The following is a 13,568-nucleotide window of genomic DNA, read 5'->3' as shown; positions in this document are numbered from 1 at the left end:
AAATCCCTGTATTTTTGAGAATCTATAGTGAATGTACCTCTTATGAGAACAAAACATTATAAACAGTTATTTCCCCTTTCCTTTAGCGGACTTGAATATGATGCACAAGCAAAATGAAGATGCATATCTTAATCCAGAGGCAAGACTATATGAAGATAAAAGGGCTATTGTCTCTGTTGACCTAAGTTTGGCCTCCCCGAGACCTGAGAACACAGAAGCCTCTACAAATAAAATAGCAGGTTTTTAAGAATACTGTATTACAGCTCTAATTAATTATAGGTCTTAGTGATCGAAGTTCTCTAGTTTCCTTATTCCTTTCTAGCAGTTCTATGATAGTATTAGTGCTCGCTACCTGCGAAGTCAATATCATGCTCCTTTCCCAAACTTCTTTGTTGCTGTCACTGTGTGCACTGAAAATGTATTTTCTTATCTAGTGATAACTAATAGTAGTGATAACTAATAACTGTTTTAGCACTGGTCAGGAAAACTATTAGTTTTCCATGTTCAGTATTATCTAATCAAATCTTCATACATATTTGTGTTTTAAATGACACAGTAAAATATAAATGTGTAACAGGAGAGAAGATAGAATACAAGGAGGAGGGTCTGCAGGTGTATGATATTACAGATTAAGATGAAATTGGTACAGTAAATAGGTTAACAAGTTCTAAAAAGTTACAGGTAGATTGGGTACATATGCAGCCCTGTGCACTGCCTCCAAGTTTTAGGGATTTTATTTTATTTTCCTATTTAAAATTCTAATACATCTTTTTCATGTTTTGTGAGACATCTAAATGAGAGCTGTGGTACTCCAGACCTGCCCCTAGTCTGGGATGGACAAAGGCCAGGATCAGTGGTGGTCTTCTCAAGTTAACTTACATGCTTCTTTTCTTTCTCCTGTCTGAACTGTTGCACTTCTATATGAAGAATTACATGGTATTTGGGGCATGGATCTACTTTGCATGATTGCAATTCAGTGTCCTGACCACTGGCTGTAGAATCAGTTTTTTTGTTTGTTCTGTCCCCCCTCTTGCTTTCTCCCTAATACAGCTTATGTTTAACCATTTAGTAAGAAGTGAAACAGGCAAGGCCAATAAAGTAATAATGCAGAATAGCAAAGAGTCCCCTGGTTAGATCACTTGCTTTGGGATCAGGAGGTGGTGCAGATCACAATGCGATCTTTATAGTCTTGTATCTTCCATTTGATTAGTCAGGCAGTAAAGTGGCTTTATGTAGGTTTTGGGTGTTGGTTGGTTGGTTTTTGTGGGGTTTTTTTGTACACCACCCCATTAAAAGAGGAACTTGCAGGATAGTAGTTGGTACACAGTAAGTTCATTCCTTGATACCTTCCACAGTAACTTGCCTGTCTTGTGTCCATGCCTTTCAAATGGTATATAAACTTTATTCTGATTTTTTGCATGGAATATATCAGTTTGAAGGAAATCTATCCTGAAAGAGCCACATGTAAATTTAGTTATGTTTTGGAAGAATTCAGTGATTCCTTGTAAGGAAAAATAATACTGACCTCAAAGTGTACTCCTTGGTACGCAAGCACGTGCTCCTGAAGCTAGGCTGTAGCAGTAAGCATATGCATTCCTATGGGAATAAGTGTATGTGTTATTTCTGCTTTCATCTGTCTTGGATGGTACATCTCCTTGTAGGGGAATGTAAGGGGGGAACATGAGAACAGCTACAGCTGCGTTCATTTCAGCTCAGTGGAGCTATGGCTCTTGCACATCTCTGAGGCACTGTCCTTTGGAGCAGATATGATATGAATGAAGAACGTGCTGTGTCAGCTGAAAAGTCAACACAACTTAATCTACTTTTCCTTTACTTGCTTCCTTTCTCTTCTGCTTCCTGTAGGGATCCTGTTCTGCAAAACCTGTTCTGTGTGGTTTCTGAGTTAATCCTCCTAGCTAGAGCTTCTGGGACTGTATGGTTATGATGCATTTGTAACTCGGGGCTAAAGAAAACCTGACACTTCAAACTTCATAGTATGGAAGGCACCTTATGCTGGCAGAATTCAATTTTCTGACTGCTTAGAATTTTATTTGCCAGTTTTGGGCTTTGTTTTTTGTACTGTCCATTGGTATTTTACCTAAATATTTGTTCTGTTAAGATGTTCTGTTTTTAAAGAGTGAATAGACCCAAGGAACAGAACTATGTGTGCTAAATCAGAGTAATTGTAAGCAGTAAAGTTATGAGATGTAAAAACTTTGCTACTCTAATTAACTTACGGGTAACATTTTTAGATACTAAACTGTTGATGGGACAGTAGAATATATGATTTCTATAGGTGTAATTTTGTAAAAAGACAACTTGCTTGGACATAATTAATTGAGCAGTTAAAATCTGACAATATTCTAGTCAGACAATGTAAGAACTTTTAATCCCAGCTACTGTTTTCAGCTATAGCTATAAGTATCTCAGATTCCTGCTTCTTCACTCTGGCTTGTTGTCTTAGATTTGCTTTGATTTTTAACTTCCTCCCCTCCCTTAGGTTTTACATTTGCACAGACCTCTCCTTTTGCTCGAGGTAATGTGTTTGGTGAACCACCATCTCCACAGCATCTTAAGCGACAGGAGTCATACAAGAACTTTCTTCGTCTACAGGTGAATGCATATACCGGTTATCATCTAGTTAAATAAGTTTTTAAAAGAGGGATTATAATCAAAGTAAATATGGTACTGCTGACCAAAGACCTTATCCAGTCATAGCTAATTCTGTGCACAAGAGGTGTACCTAGAGCTATATATGCTATTGAGTCTCTCAGATTTTGCCTTACGTAAGAAATGCCTATAAAAATGATGCTATTAATAGTTGGCTTCATTAATCTAGATTCTGGGTTTTTTTTTTTTTTCTAAGTATAGCTGTCTAAATACAGTATTGAGTTCTCAAACTCTGTATACAGTACAAGTTTGCATACATAAATATTTAAAGAAACAGTTGTTTGCCTTTGGAAGTCTATATGATACAAATGCATGTTCATCAGAATGAAATGGTGATCAGTGAGGCAATAATAATAATATAGTTATTTATTGATGGGTATATAACACGTGATTGTTCTTCTACTAGCTTCTGTCTTCTGTCCATAATACTTCGCATATAATCTTATGCCACAAGAATTAAATACCAATTTAATTAAATATCAATATCAAAGAGATCCTAGATAATTTAAAATAGAGTATGAATGTCATACAGTAGTTTGACGTGGATCTCTTAAAAAGAAAAGATCAAGGTTTTTTTCATGTGTAGTGGTGCCAGAAAGAATAAAGAATGGGCAGACCTTTGACTTCAGTAAGTCTCTCACAGCCGTGTCTAAAAATATTACACTTTTGGAAAGGAAAAAGGTAATTGCTCTGTCTTTTTTGGTTTGGTTTCCCATCTTCCATTATTTAATCAGTGAAGAAAAGTGATATTCCAGCACATCCGGAGTAGAGTGTTAGGAAATATGCAGGTTTTATTAGTAGCATTTATGATCAGTGCTCTTACTGGAGGGTGGTTCAGTAAATAGTGGCCAGAAAGTAGTAGTAAAATATCATCTAATTTTAAAAGAATTCTGGAGGTGAAGCATAAGACTGGCTCTAGAATTATTCCAGTGGCTCCATGCAGTCTTCGACTGCAAAAGTCCATAGAAGATCATGGTGGCTATTGACAGTTGAATATATCTTTGCTTTATTTTCTAGATTGAAGAAAAGAGACGTAGGGAAGAAGCAGAGCGAGAAAAACTTAGAATGGAAGACGAAAAAGAAGAGAAACGACTAGCTGAACAGAGGATGAAAATTCGGAAAGCATATGAAGTTGAACAAGAAGAGAAAAGAAAGAAAGAGGAGGAGGTGCAGTATTTTGATACCTTGACTTTTTTCCATCTTAAACTAACCCTTTGTAACATTTGTCCTCTAGATTAAGAAGGTAAACTGAGAAGTGTCCTGTCAATTGCTCTTTGTTTTTAAAAGGGCCAGAGGAGAGGTAGAAAGTTGTGTGAACTAGCACATTCTTCTCACTCTTTATGGTATGCTACCACTTGAAGTACTGTTAATTCTTTTAAGAAAATATGTATTGTTCTATAATTGACAGTGGTGCTCTTATTTTTAAAAGAAATTATTTGTGAGGCCAATAAAAAGCTTTGTCCAATTGGTGAATTTAAAAACAAAACAAAACTTTTTTTTTTGTTAGCCTCTTAAATCTAGCTCTCATGGAATTATTAGTATTCTGAATGTAGCTATACAGGAAGATTTTGTAAAGCCTTTTTTTGAATTGGTCAGAATGTATCTTTGAGATAAGAATACTACTTGTTTTGAAAGAGAATGGCAAGCAAATCTAATGAATACTCTTCATGGAAGTAAATTTATGATTTAATTAAAATCCAAAAGATCTATTTATGAGGTTTGGAAAATTGAATTAATTTGCATAATTCAGAATCACATAAATAATTGTAGGAAAATCACTCAAGGCCATCAGAGATGGAAAAATCTTTCAGTACCCTGTGGGATTATGAGAGATCAGTTCAGGATGTAGGACTTCAAGATTTCTAGGACAGAACACTTAGAATTCTAGATTCTCTTCTTTAGTATGAGCAAGTTAGTTGGATGAATCTTTTCTTCTGGATAATAGAGCTGGTCTAGTATAGAGTAGAAAGCTAACTGGTATCATTGCTTTTCACAGACAGAAGACTAAAATTGAGACCGGATGGTAATTTCTCTGTGGGCTTGTGATAGGGTGGTGCATGTGTGCAGTATGTTTTGTTTGAATCTGAATTTTTTGGAAATGACTCCTACAGTTTAGCTTTAACTGGCAGCAGATCTGGGGACACAAAGTGGTGTTTATTGAAGTTATTAGGATTTCTGTTAAATGATGTTAGCAGAGCCAGGACTGCAGATGTTTAATATTTGCATGGCATAGTTTTTAATTTGAGTGTTTGAAGTCAGCCTAATGAAATATGCTTTTCATTTCATACTAATCACTTTGATGTGTAATTTTAACTTCTCAGAGGAAAAAAAGCTAATCTTTAATAATGTTGAGTCTTTTATATGTACTAATAATGTTTATGTTACAGCGAAGATTGAAAAATAAAGAAATAATTCGATTAGATGAGGAGAGGCAAAAAGAGGCAGAAAAAAGAAGAAAAGAAAGAGAAGAAAGGCAAGATGAACAACTTAGACAATATTTTGAGAAAGAAAAGATGGAAGAGGAAAAGAAGATGGTATGCTTCAGTAACTTTCTAAGATACAAATACTTCTTCCTAACTTTTAAAAATAACTGAATTTTAAAGAAATTGCATAATTTCTTAGACTTCTACCTTCAGTGTTGTTCCTCTCTTAGTTTATCGATCTACAGTATACTTAGTGCACACACAGAGAACAGCTGATTGAAAAATCAGACATACTGCAGTGGAAACCTAGCCTGCTGATCAAATTTGCATTAAAAAAAGTGGTAAAAACAAGATAAAGAAGAGGAAGCTGCACTCTATAGTTGATTTCTATATCTGCTGTGAAGTACCATGGCCTGCTTTTACTGAGGTCCAAATACAAATAAAAATAGTTATATAATTTAGAGGACTGGAGAATTGTTCATTTTTAACAGTTACGTTCTTCGTAATTTAATTAATTTCCTTTGACCTGGATGATGTAAGAAGTTTATCACATAGAATTCTGATGGACAAAATCTAAGTAAATTACAAAACTCTTTGTCTTCTAGAAAGTTCTCTAAAATGGACAGATACAATGGAAGTGTTTAGAGGAAAAAAAGATATGTAACTTAACCATAAATTAAAAAACCTACATCATAGAAAACGAGTATTAAAGTTACTACAGGTAGAAAATAAAACCAGATTAAATAATTTTGGCAATAATTTTATGCAGTTAGGAGTTGAAAACAAATAAAATACAAGAAAAATTCAATTAAGACAAGCAAAAGCATTTTTCTGTCAAATGAAAAATATTAGCCAAGCTCTTCCTGTCCAAAATAATACTTTATTCAGAATCTATAGGAATGTAATTTCAGTCTTGCTTTCCTCCTTGCAGTTTTCAAGGCAGCCTTCTCCCATCGTTCCTGCTCTTCAGAACAAATCAATAAGAAGAGAAGAAAGGATTCCCTCTGCTGAGAGTCATTTGTCTTACTATGCACAAGTATGATTTTTATAGTCAACATTTACTGATTTATTTAAGACAGTACAGTATATGAAATCCTACCAGGTTTTTTAAAGTTTGTCAGTTATTACTGGAATACCACAAATAACTGGAGACAGTCTTAATGTTAGCCAGTCTTGCAGCTTTGAAATTTAATGTTCAGTTTTATTCAAATTATTGAATACCTTTTTTTTGGAGTGTGTTATTTTAATTTTTTTTCTGCATGAACATTTTCTGTAGAGGTGAGCACCTCATTTTTGAGCGTAGATACTCTGTCCAGCTTACCAAGGGTCTAGCAGTCTCAAGGTTTAGGATAAGAAAGTTTACATCTAATCTAGCAACTCATTGTGTTCACCCAGAGGAGAACTTAGCTCAGGCATGAAGTTTAATGTTGATTCTTAGCTACAGACATTATTGTCTTATCTTTATGTTTTTGAAGGTACAAAAAGATTATAACTCCTAATACACTTCACTTTCTTTTTTGCATTACAGTAAGAGTATTTTGCATTGAGTTACAGTAGTGGTCCTGAGAGCACTCATTTCTTTCACTTGTTTTAATCTTCCCTGGGACAAATTTTTTAAAAAATAAATTTCTTCTGTGAAGAGTAGATTAAATAATTGTCTTGAATCTCAGGCTACACTTTTGACTTTTTATTGGAAATGTTTTTTTACCAACTGTCTATATGAACTAGGCTAAAAATTTTAAAAATTATTTTTCCATGAAAATGATAATTTGGCAAAATACTTTATAGTGCAGTTTCAGAATATGTTTTTAAGTAAGTCTTTAAACCTGATTAAAACTGTTGCTTTGCTTAAATGTTAAGAATGCTTTGGAGGAAGGTCAGTTTATTTCTGTGGCTTTGCAGTACTTGGTATAGCTTTGTTTAGATCTCTGAATAGTGCATTATAGGTATTATCATAGTAATTTGGATTATGCATTTAAAGGTCAGATTTAAAAAAACCTTAGACATTAACAACCTGTAAGGTTACTATTCTGTCTTCCAGTAGTAGTGGTAGGTAATGTAAATTGGGCATAAAGTAAGGAAATAAAATGTACTTACGTCTGCTATATTTTTTTCCTTTGACATACTGACATTTCATATTCATTTTGATCACTAGGATCCTCCACAACCAAGGGTTCCTTCTCCACCTGTCCCTGCTAGAAGAAATCAGTTGCGTGCATTTGGTAGGTATTGTCTTTATTACAAGCTCATTTTCTGTTACAGTGAAATTGTTCTCAGTTACAGTTATCTTTCTTCTCTGCAAAGGAATAATCTTAAAAAAAGTTTGCATTTCTGTGTGGGTGTTCTCTCTGTTTTAGTATCATCACTGCATTAGTATCATATGTGTGAAGTATTAATACAAAATAAAAAATGCATTTATTATGTGTCTTCATCGGGAAATATTTTTTTCTAAAATCTCTGCTCATGGAATAGTCTGCATGGGAAGTGTCGGATCTTTCAGTCAGGACAGTGGTGACCACTGTGACCAGAACATTGTGAAATGGGAGTTTTGGATTGGTTGAGTAATGGATTAGACCAATGATGTGTAGAGCACTGCAGTCCTAACTCTTAAATTCTGCTTTTGTTAGTCTGCCTAATCCTCTGCTCATTCCTCTTAGATTTCACTGGAGGTTTTAAAATTCAGGGATGCTGGGAGGATCTCCTTTGCTCTTTATATGTTAGTTAACTGTGCAATATGTGGGTGGAAAGCACTATTTTTCTTCTGATTCTTTTTTACAAATGCTAACCCCTCAGCCTGCTAGGTTCTGGACTCAGACTAAAAAAGTCAGTAGCATGTCAAATTATTAAGCATGTTATTTGGAAAATAAGGAATTTATGAAACTGTTCTAACTTGTGGAGGAATGCTGTCCTGACCACAAAAAAACAGCTTAGACCCAAAGTAGTTTAAAAAGTCAACATAAGCACATACTAAAAATAAGTGTTGACATTAGAACTCTTGAATACTTAAGAGAGTCTGCACTGAGCAGACAGACACCCCACTTTTGAGTCAGGAAACAGAAATGAGGTTGTGCTCTTGCTGATACCACCTCAGTTCCTGTCATCTGCCTCTGGGACTCTGAGGACTGTGAATTTGCTAATTTCAAAAAAAGTCTATTAACTGGCAGTGCCCACTTGCTGGTATTTCATAGCTTTTCCTTTTTTAAATACAGTGCAACATTTCCATTAAAATTTGGATGCTTTCTGCTGTTTAGGGGATCTGGTCCTTGTGCTTACGACCTATATACAAAATACAAGCTCTGACCTAATTTCTAGTATATGAAATGCTGTGATTCTTGTGTTTGTATAACCCGTGTTTTAGTTAACAGTTCATTATCTCTTTTTTTTTTTTTCCACTTTACATTTATGAGGTAGGGAGAAAAGTGTCTCTGACACTCCTTATTTTTAAATTATTTGTGTTAAATTCCAGAGGAAAGAAAGAATGTGATAAATGAATTATCAGAGATGAGGAAACAGCTTCGTAGTGAAGAGAGGCGACTGCAAGAACAGTTACTAAATGTGGCCAGTGATGATGAGGTACCAGTTACACGGTAAGAATTTATCTTCAGTTTTAGAAACTAGATTTTGCACAGAAACTCAAAGCTATTATGTATTAGTAGCTAGTTGGCTAATATACATGAGTGAAATGAAAATCTAAAGATAAAACTTGTATCTAAAACTTTCTTTAGTTTTTTCTAATGTGTATGGGCTTTTTCCAAGAATCTTGCTAAAGATTAGTGTAAGAATGGCTGTACTGATAAGATTGGAAGCTGCGATGCTCTGTCTTGGAGAGTGGCCCAAAACAGACGTCTAAGGCAGAATTTCATCTCATTACCTTTTTTCCTGCAGCATAATTTGTGCCTGTAAACTGCAGTACTACTGCTGATGAATATGCTTATGAATAGCATAGTGTTGTGGTAGTACTTTCTTATTGAAGAAAAAACCATTTAAAAAAATGGTTTACTTCCAAAATGTATTAGTTAATTATACCAATTAGTTGGAAAAGACTCATCAGATCATCAGTCTTAGTTCCACTCCATAAAGTATGAGGGTTTTTTTTATTTTCAGTAGGTTATGCCTTTTTATAACACAATATGCAGTGTCATCACTTTCAAATTTATTTTCCTGTTTTTATATTTAAGGATAAAAGATGTGAGCTTTATCAATATTATATTTTCATCCAACTCATTAATATTACAGTGTTAAATTATATTCTGCTTCTTTTACGAACTTTTCAAGTGGAAGGAGAGAGAGGAATCCAAAGGACATATTTGAGATGGCCAGGCTTCGTCTGCAGGCTCCAGTAAGGCGACCTTCATCAAAGGAGGCACAAGATCCCGTCAATATACAGAATATCTGGGAATTTAATGAACTTAAATACAAAGGCAGGTAGATCTTCTTGTTATTGATGAAGAACTGTAGTGAAACATCTGTTCTTTTCCTCCATCTTCCACACCACCCAGGATTTAAAGACAAAAATCAGCCCCTTCATAGCTACTGCCCATACACAACATACTCTGTGGACAGCATTGTGTATGTGTGTATATCCTTCTGTATGGCCATTTCTAGAAGTGCACACAATTCACAGCATTGTAATGCTGAGTTATCGCTCAGAGCACTCAGTTTCCAGTCCTTGCTTCTGATGCATTTGATATGATGTTACTGAAAGGAGAGTGAATTTGATTTTTTTTTTACCCGTGAACAAAATATGATTCTGTGTAACTTTCTGTTTCTACTTTACCAGAAAATACATTTTTTAATATAGTAAAATTGTAAAATCATTGCTAAAGTAGTTCATCCTTTTGGCCATTGTCACCATTATTTTTAATATTTTTATTTTTATCTGTAGCTAGTTCTTTAAAAATGTTTTTCAGAGTTGTTGGTTTAGGGAGAAATTTAAATTTAGTATCATTCCTCTAGATTCTGAAACACGTATGGGTTTGAGGCACATGTATCCTGATCCCCCAAAAGATGATCAGACTTTAGAGATTCAACAGCAGGCACTGTTGAGGGAGCAGCAGAAGAAACTTGACAGAATGAGAATGAGGAGAGAAACAGAAGGTAAGGAATGAATGGTCTAAGATAATTTTAATTATTTTTGTTTATTTGTTTTGTATTTTATAAGAATTTAAAAACCCCAGCTCTAGTTTTATTTCTTTCAAGTTCAGTGTTGGCACTGCAGTACAAAACAAAATAAAACACTGTAATGCTGAAATTCTGTCATAATGTAAAGCATAAAAAAACTGAATGGCTTTTTTTTTTTTTTTTTAAATTACTGTGACTCTTTTTCTTTGGTTCCCTGAAAGCGGTTTAACTAGTGCTTCATACTTCAGAAAAATGCAAGAGAAAAGTAGTTTGGTTACTGCTGCTTAAAAACCACAGAACAGTAAAACTTTTCAGCTGGTTTGTGATAAAAGTGTTAGCAAATAAGTTCCTTGTGGCATTTTTTCAGTTCTCACTGAAGAAGTAGATGGCTTTGAACTGTGAATTGGTTAAAATGGAACCTTGTCTTCACCTTGGTCTCCTTTTAATGGATTAAATTTCTTTTATTTCCATAGTCTTGGGTTGATTATTTCAAAGTTTCAGAAATCTGTATCCATAAACAGGTTTTGCTTTAGAAACCACATGTAAGATATAACTAGTTTGAGGTTCCAGAATGAAAATGATGCTTGTACTGCTTAATAGAGATCATCCTAATATAGTAAAATATTAACATCCTAACATAGTAAAATATTTTAGCTGCATATTGCAGAAGTAGTGAAAAGTAAATGTAATGTCCCTTTTTTGCATGCTGCACTTAATTCCAAATGTAATGTTCATTCAGATATCTTTTATGAACAGTCATGAAAGAGCAGTATCTCAAATTATTTTAGATGTTAAAAATATGAGGAGAGTTGCTTCAACCTTTCCAGAAGTTTCAGTTGCAGCTATACAAATGAGCTCAGTTTTGAGTACAAGGTACAAATTTCTCAGAAGAGTGTTTGTCTCTGTAATTCAGGCTGGCCTAACTACATTTTTGAAGAGAAAATAACTTTATTTTTGTGGTGGCTTAGCCTTGGCTAGCAGCCAAACTGCCACCCAGCTGCTCGCCTGCTCATGCCCCCTCACTTGCCCCTTGAGATAGTGGGGGCAACAGGAAGAACAAAGCTTGTTGGCTGAGGTACAGACGTGGATGTTGCTTACCAATTGCTGTTGTGGGCAAAATAGATTCAACTTGGAGAAAATTAACTTAATTATTATCAATTTAAATAAATATTTAATTACTGATTTTGAGTAGTGGCAAACAAAAAGACAAACATCAAGTCCACACTTTTTCTGCCCCCTTCCCCAATGCCTCCTTCACTCTTGACGCCACCGCTCCCCTTCCTTGGTACCACCCCAGGTTATGCTCAGTCCCTTCGATGCAGTCGAGTGGTGTCAGACCGGGTTGGGCAGGGGGAGAATTACGGTCAGTACACAGCGGTTCCTCGCTGCTGCTCCTGGTTTCCTGCACTTTCCATCCACTCCACCATGTTCTCCCAGAGGCTGCACGGGAATCTCTGCTCCGTCACCTGGAGCAGCAACTCCCTCTCCTCCTTCTCTTGGTGTCTGCAGGGCTGCTTCTCGCACTTTTGCCCTCGTGCCTCGCTGCTGTGCTTCGTTTTGCTCTTTCTTAACCAGACTTTTGCAGAGGCACCGCAGGCTCAGCTGACGGCTTGGCTGTGTCCTGCGGTGGGTCCGTTGTGGGACCGGCTGTGCCTGGCACAGGGCAGCCCCTGGCATGTTCTCACAGAGGCCACCTCTGCAGCCCCCACTCTAGCCACAGACACCCAGTATGGTTTCAGATTGCTCCTTTGACTTTTTTTTTGCCTTACAGATGAGGTGAAAGTTTGGCATAAAAAACCCCATACACATATGAAAGGAAAATAGTTAGACCTTTCCCTGCTGCTTTAGAAAAACTGAATGCCTCTTCTTATCACTGGTCATGCTTTGAGGCTTGTTTGTGTTAACAGTTAATAGACCCATATGTGAGCAAGATTAACAAAATTGATACCAATGTGTGAATGGTGACAGTTACTTGCAGGGTGTTTTGTTTGGCACACTGATTAGTGTTAAAGATGATTTGTATTCCATCTTGGACAGATGTGCTGGTGTTCAAGCAATGTGTGGAATATTGCTTATTAATAACATAATGTCACCGTTGCAAATAAGCATATCTATACCATCTATCTGTGTTAATTACAAGCTCTTGAATATCATTTAATGTCTAAATGGAATGCATAGGGTTGTCTTCAGTCTTCCCCTTTGTGAGATTGACTGAAATGGTAAAAGCCAATTCACTAGCTTCAACTGAGATCTGTGTGGGGTTTGGTTTTGTTTTTCTGCCATTAGAATATTTTCCAATAGGCCAGTCTGAGAAGGCTTTAATGTTGTCTGGAGAGGAACCTCCACCAGCTAGGAAGTAAATTTGCCTTCTTCATTGATTTTAAGGACAAGCAGTCATTTTAGATATATGCTAATGCTGAGTGAATAATGCAGGCTTACATGGTGACAACCTAGAGAGGCATTTCCTTGGACAATTTAGATTAGTTGGTAGACAAGCAGCTGATTTTTAAAATGATTTTCCACTGATGCTTATAGAGGATTCTTGAGCAGCTTTTCAACTCTCTTTCTCTCTTCTACTGTTTTACAACATCATTTAACTTTATAGTCTGTCACTGTGTACTGAGCAAGAGAATTAATTAGTTGCTATGTACCTCTCTATTTCCACTTTATTTTCTCTATTTCCAGTTTATTTTCCTCAGAGACAAGTTCATCATCTTCCCCTCACTGAAAATAGATGAGTGGTTTTATTGTCTGATTTAAGGCAGAAAGAAAGATGAATTAAAGCAATATGTATTTTTCTACTGTGGCTGAAATGTCATATTATAGGTTGTAGTGGCAAAGGCTTACCTGTTTTCCCATGCTGTATGTAAGTGTTCTTTACCTTACCTGCTTTATATACCATTTTCTTTCTGATAGGATTTTTCTTTTTTTTTTTTTTTTAAATTCTTTATGTAAAAGAGAAATATGTGGGCTATAGTGGAGCTATAACCTGAGAAATTAATGTTTTTTTTAAATGTCCCAAATTCTTAAAATGCTTGCTGTGTCCCTATAAATAAGGCAGTCTTTTGCAGACTTCTGCATGATTATTATTTTGGAGGATAGGAGGGAAAGGCACAGGAGCAGGTTTGATGATGTTGTACTGCAGTGCTGGGCTTTGCTTGGCTGGAGTAGCCTATCAGGAACAGGCTGGTTGTCAGTCCAGGAGGAGTGACAGCCTGTGTGCTATGGTTTTTGATGCTAGACAGAATGTCAGCTACACACTGAGTAAGTTTGCTAGACAGAGATGCAAGAAATAAAAACTATCTTATTCAATATTTTATTTGAAGACTTAAACCAAGTATGAAGAGTAACTTC

At 35.7% G+C, this 13,568-nt stretch overlaps 1 protein-coding gene across 15 annotated transcripts in view; it reads left to right on the top strand.

Moving 5' to 3' along the window:
• CSPP1 (centrosome and spindle pole associated protein 1) overlaps nucleotides 1–13,568 on the top strand; it is a 67,615-nt gene that overhangs the window by 41,418 nt on the left and 12,629 nt on the right. For 13 of the 15 annotated variants that reach the window (XM_074817781.1, XM_074817799.1, XM_074817765.1 and 10 more), the window contains 9 exons: nucleotides 87–239; nucleotides 2,501–2,613; nucleotides 3,688–3,837; nucleotides 5,058–5,204; nucleotides 6,025–6,129; nucleotides 7,249–7,315; nucleotides 8,560–8,680; nucleotides 9,369–9,514; nucleotides 10,050–10,190. In XM_074817781.1, the coding sequence (XP_074673882.1) occupies nucleotides 87–239; nucleotides 2,501–2,613; nucleotides 3,688–3,837; nucleotides 5,058–5,204; nucleotides 6,025–6,129; nucleotides 7,249–7,315; nucleotides 8,560–8,680; nucleotides 9,369–9,514; nucleotides 10,050–10,190 (1,143 nt within the window). Of the gene's footprint in view, nucleotides 1–86; nucleotides 240–2,500; nucleotides 2,614–3,687; nucleotides 3,838–5,057; nucleotides 5,205–6,024; nucleotides 6,130–7,248; nucleotides 7,316–8,559; nucleotides 8,681–9,368; nucleotides 9,519–10,049; nucleotides 10,191–13,568 lie in introns of those variants that run through there. The other 2 variants (XM_074817852.1, XM_074817806.1) reach the window with 2 other exon arrangements.

The sequence above is a fragment of the Strix aluco genome, chromosome 1 (assembly GCF_031877795.1).
Source record: "Strix aluco isolate bStrAlu1 chromosome 1, bStrAlu1.hap1, whole genome shotgun sequence".
NCBI classification, from domain to species: Eukaryota; Metazoa; Chordata; class Aves; order Strigiformes; family Strigidae; genus Strix; species Strix aluco.
The sequence above is the reverse complement of the archived record's forward strand: the minus strand, read 5'-3'. Positions and strand labels throughout refer to the sequence as shown.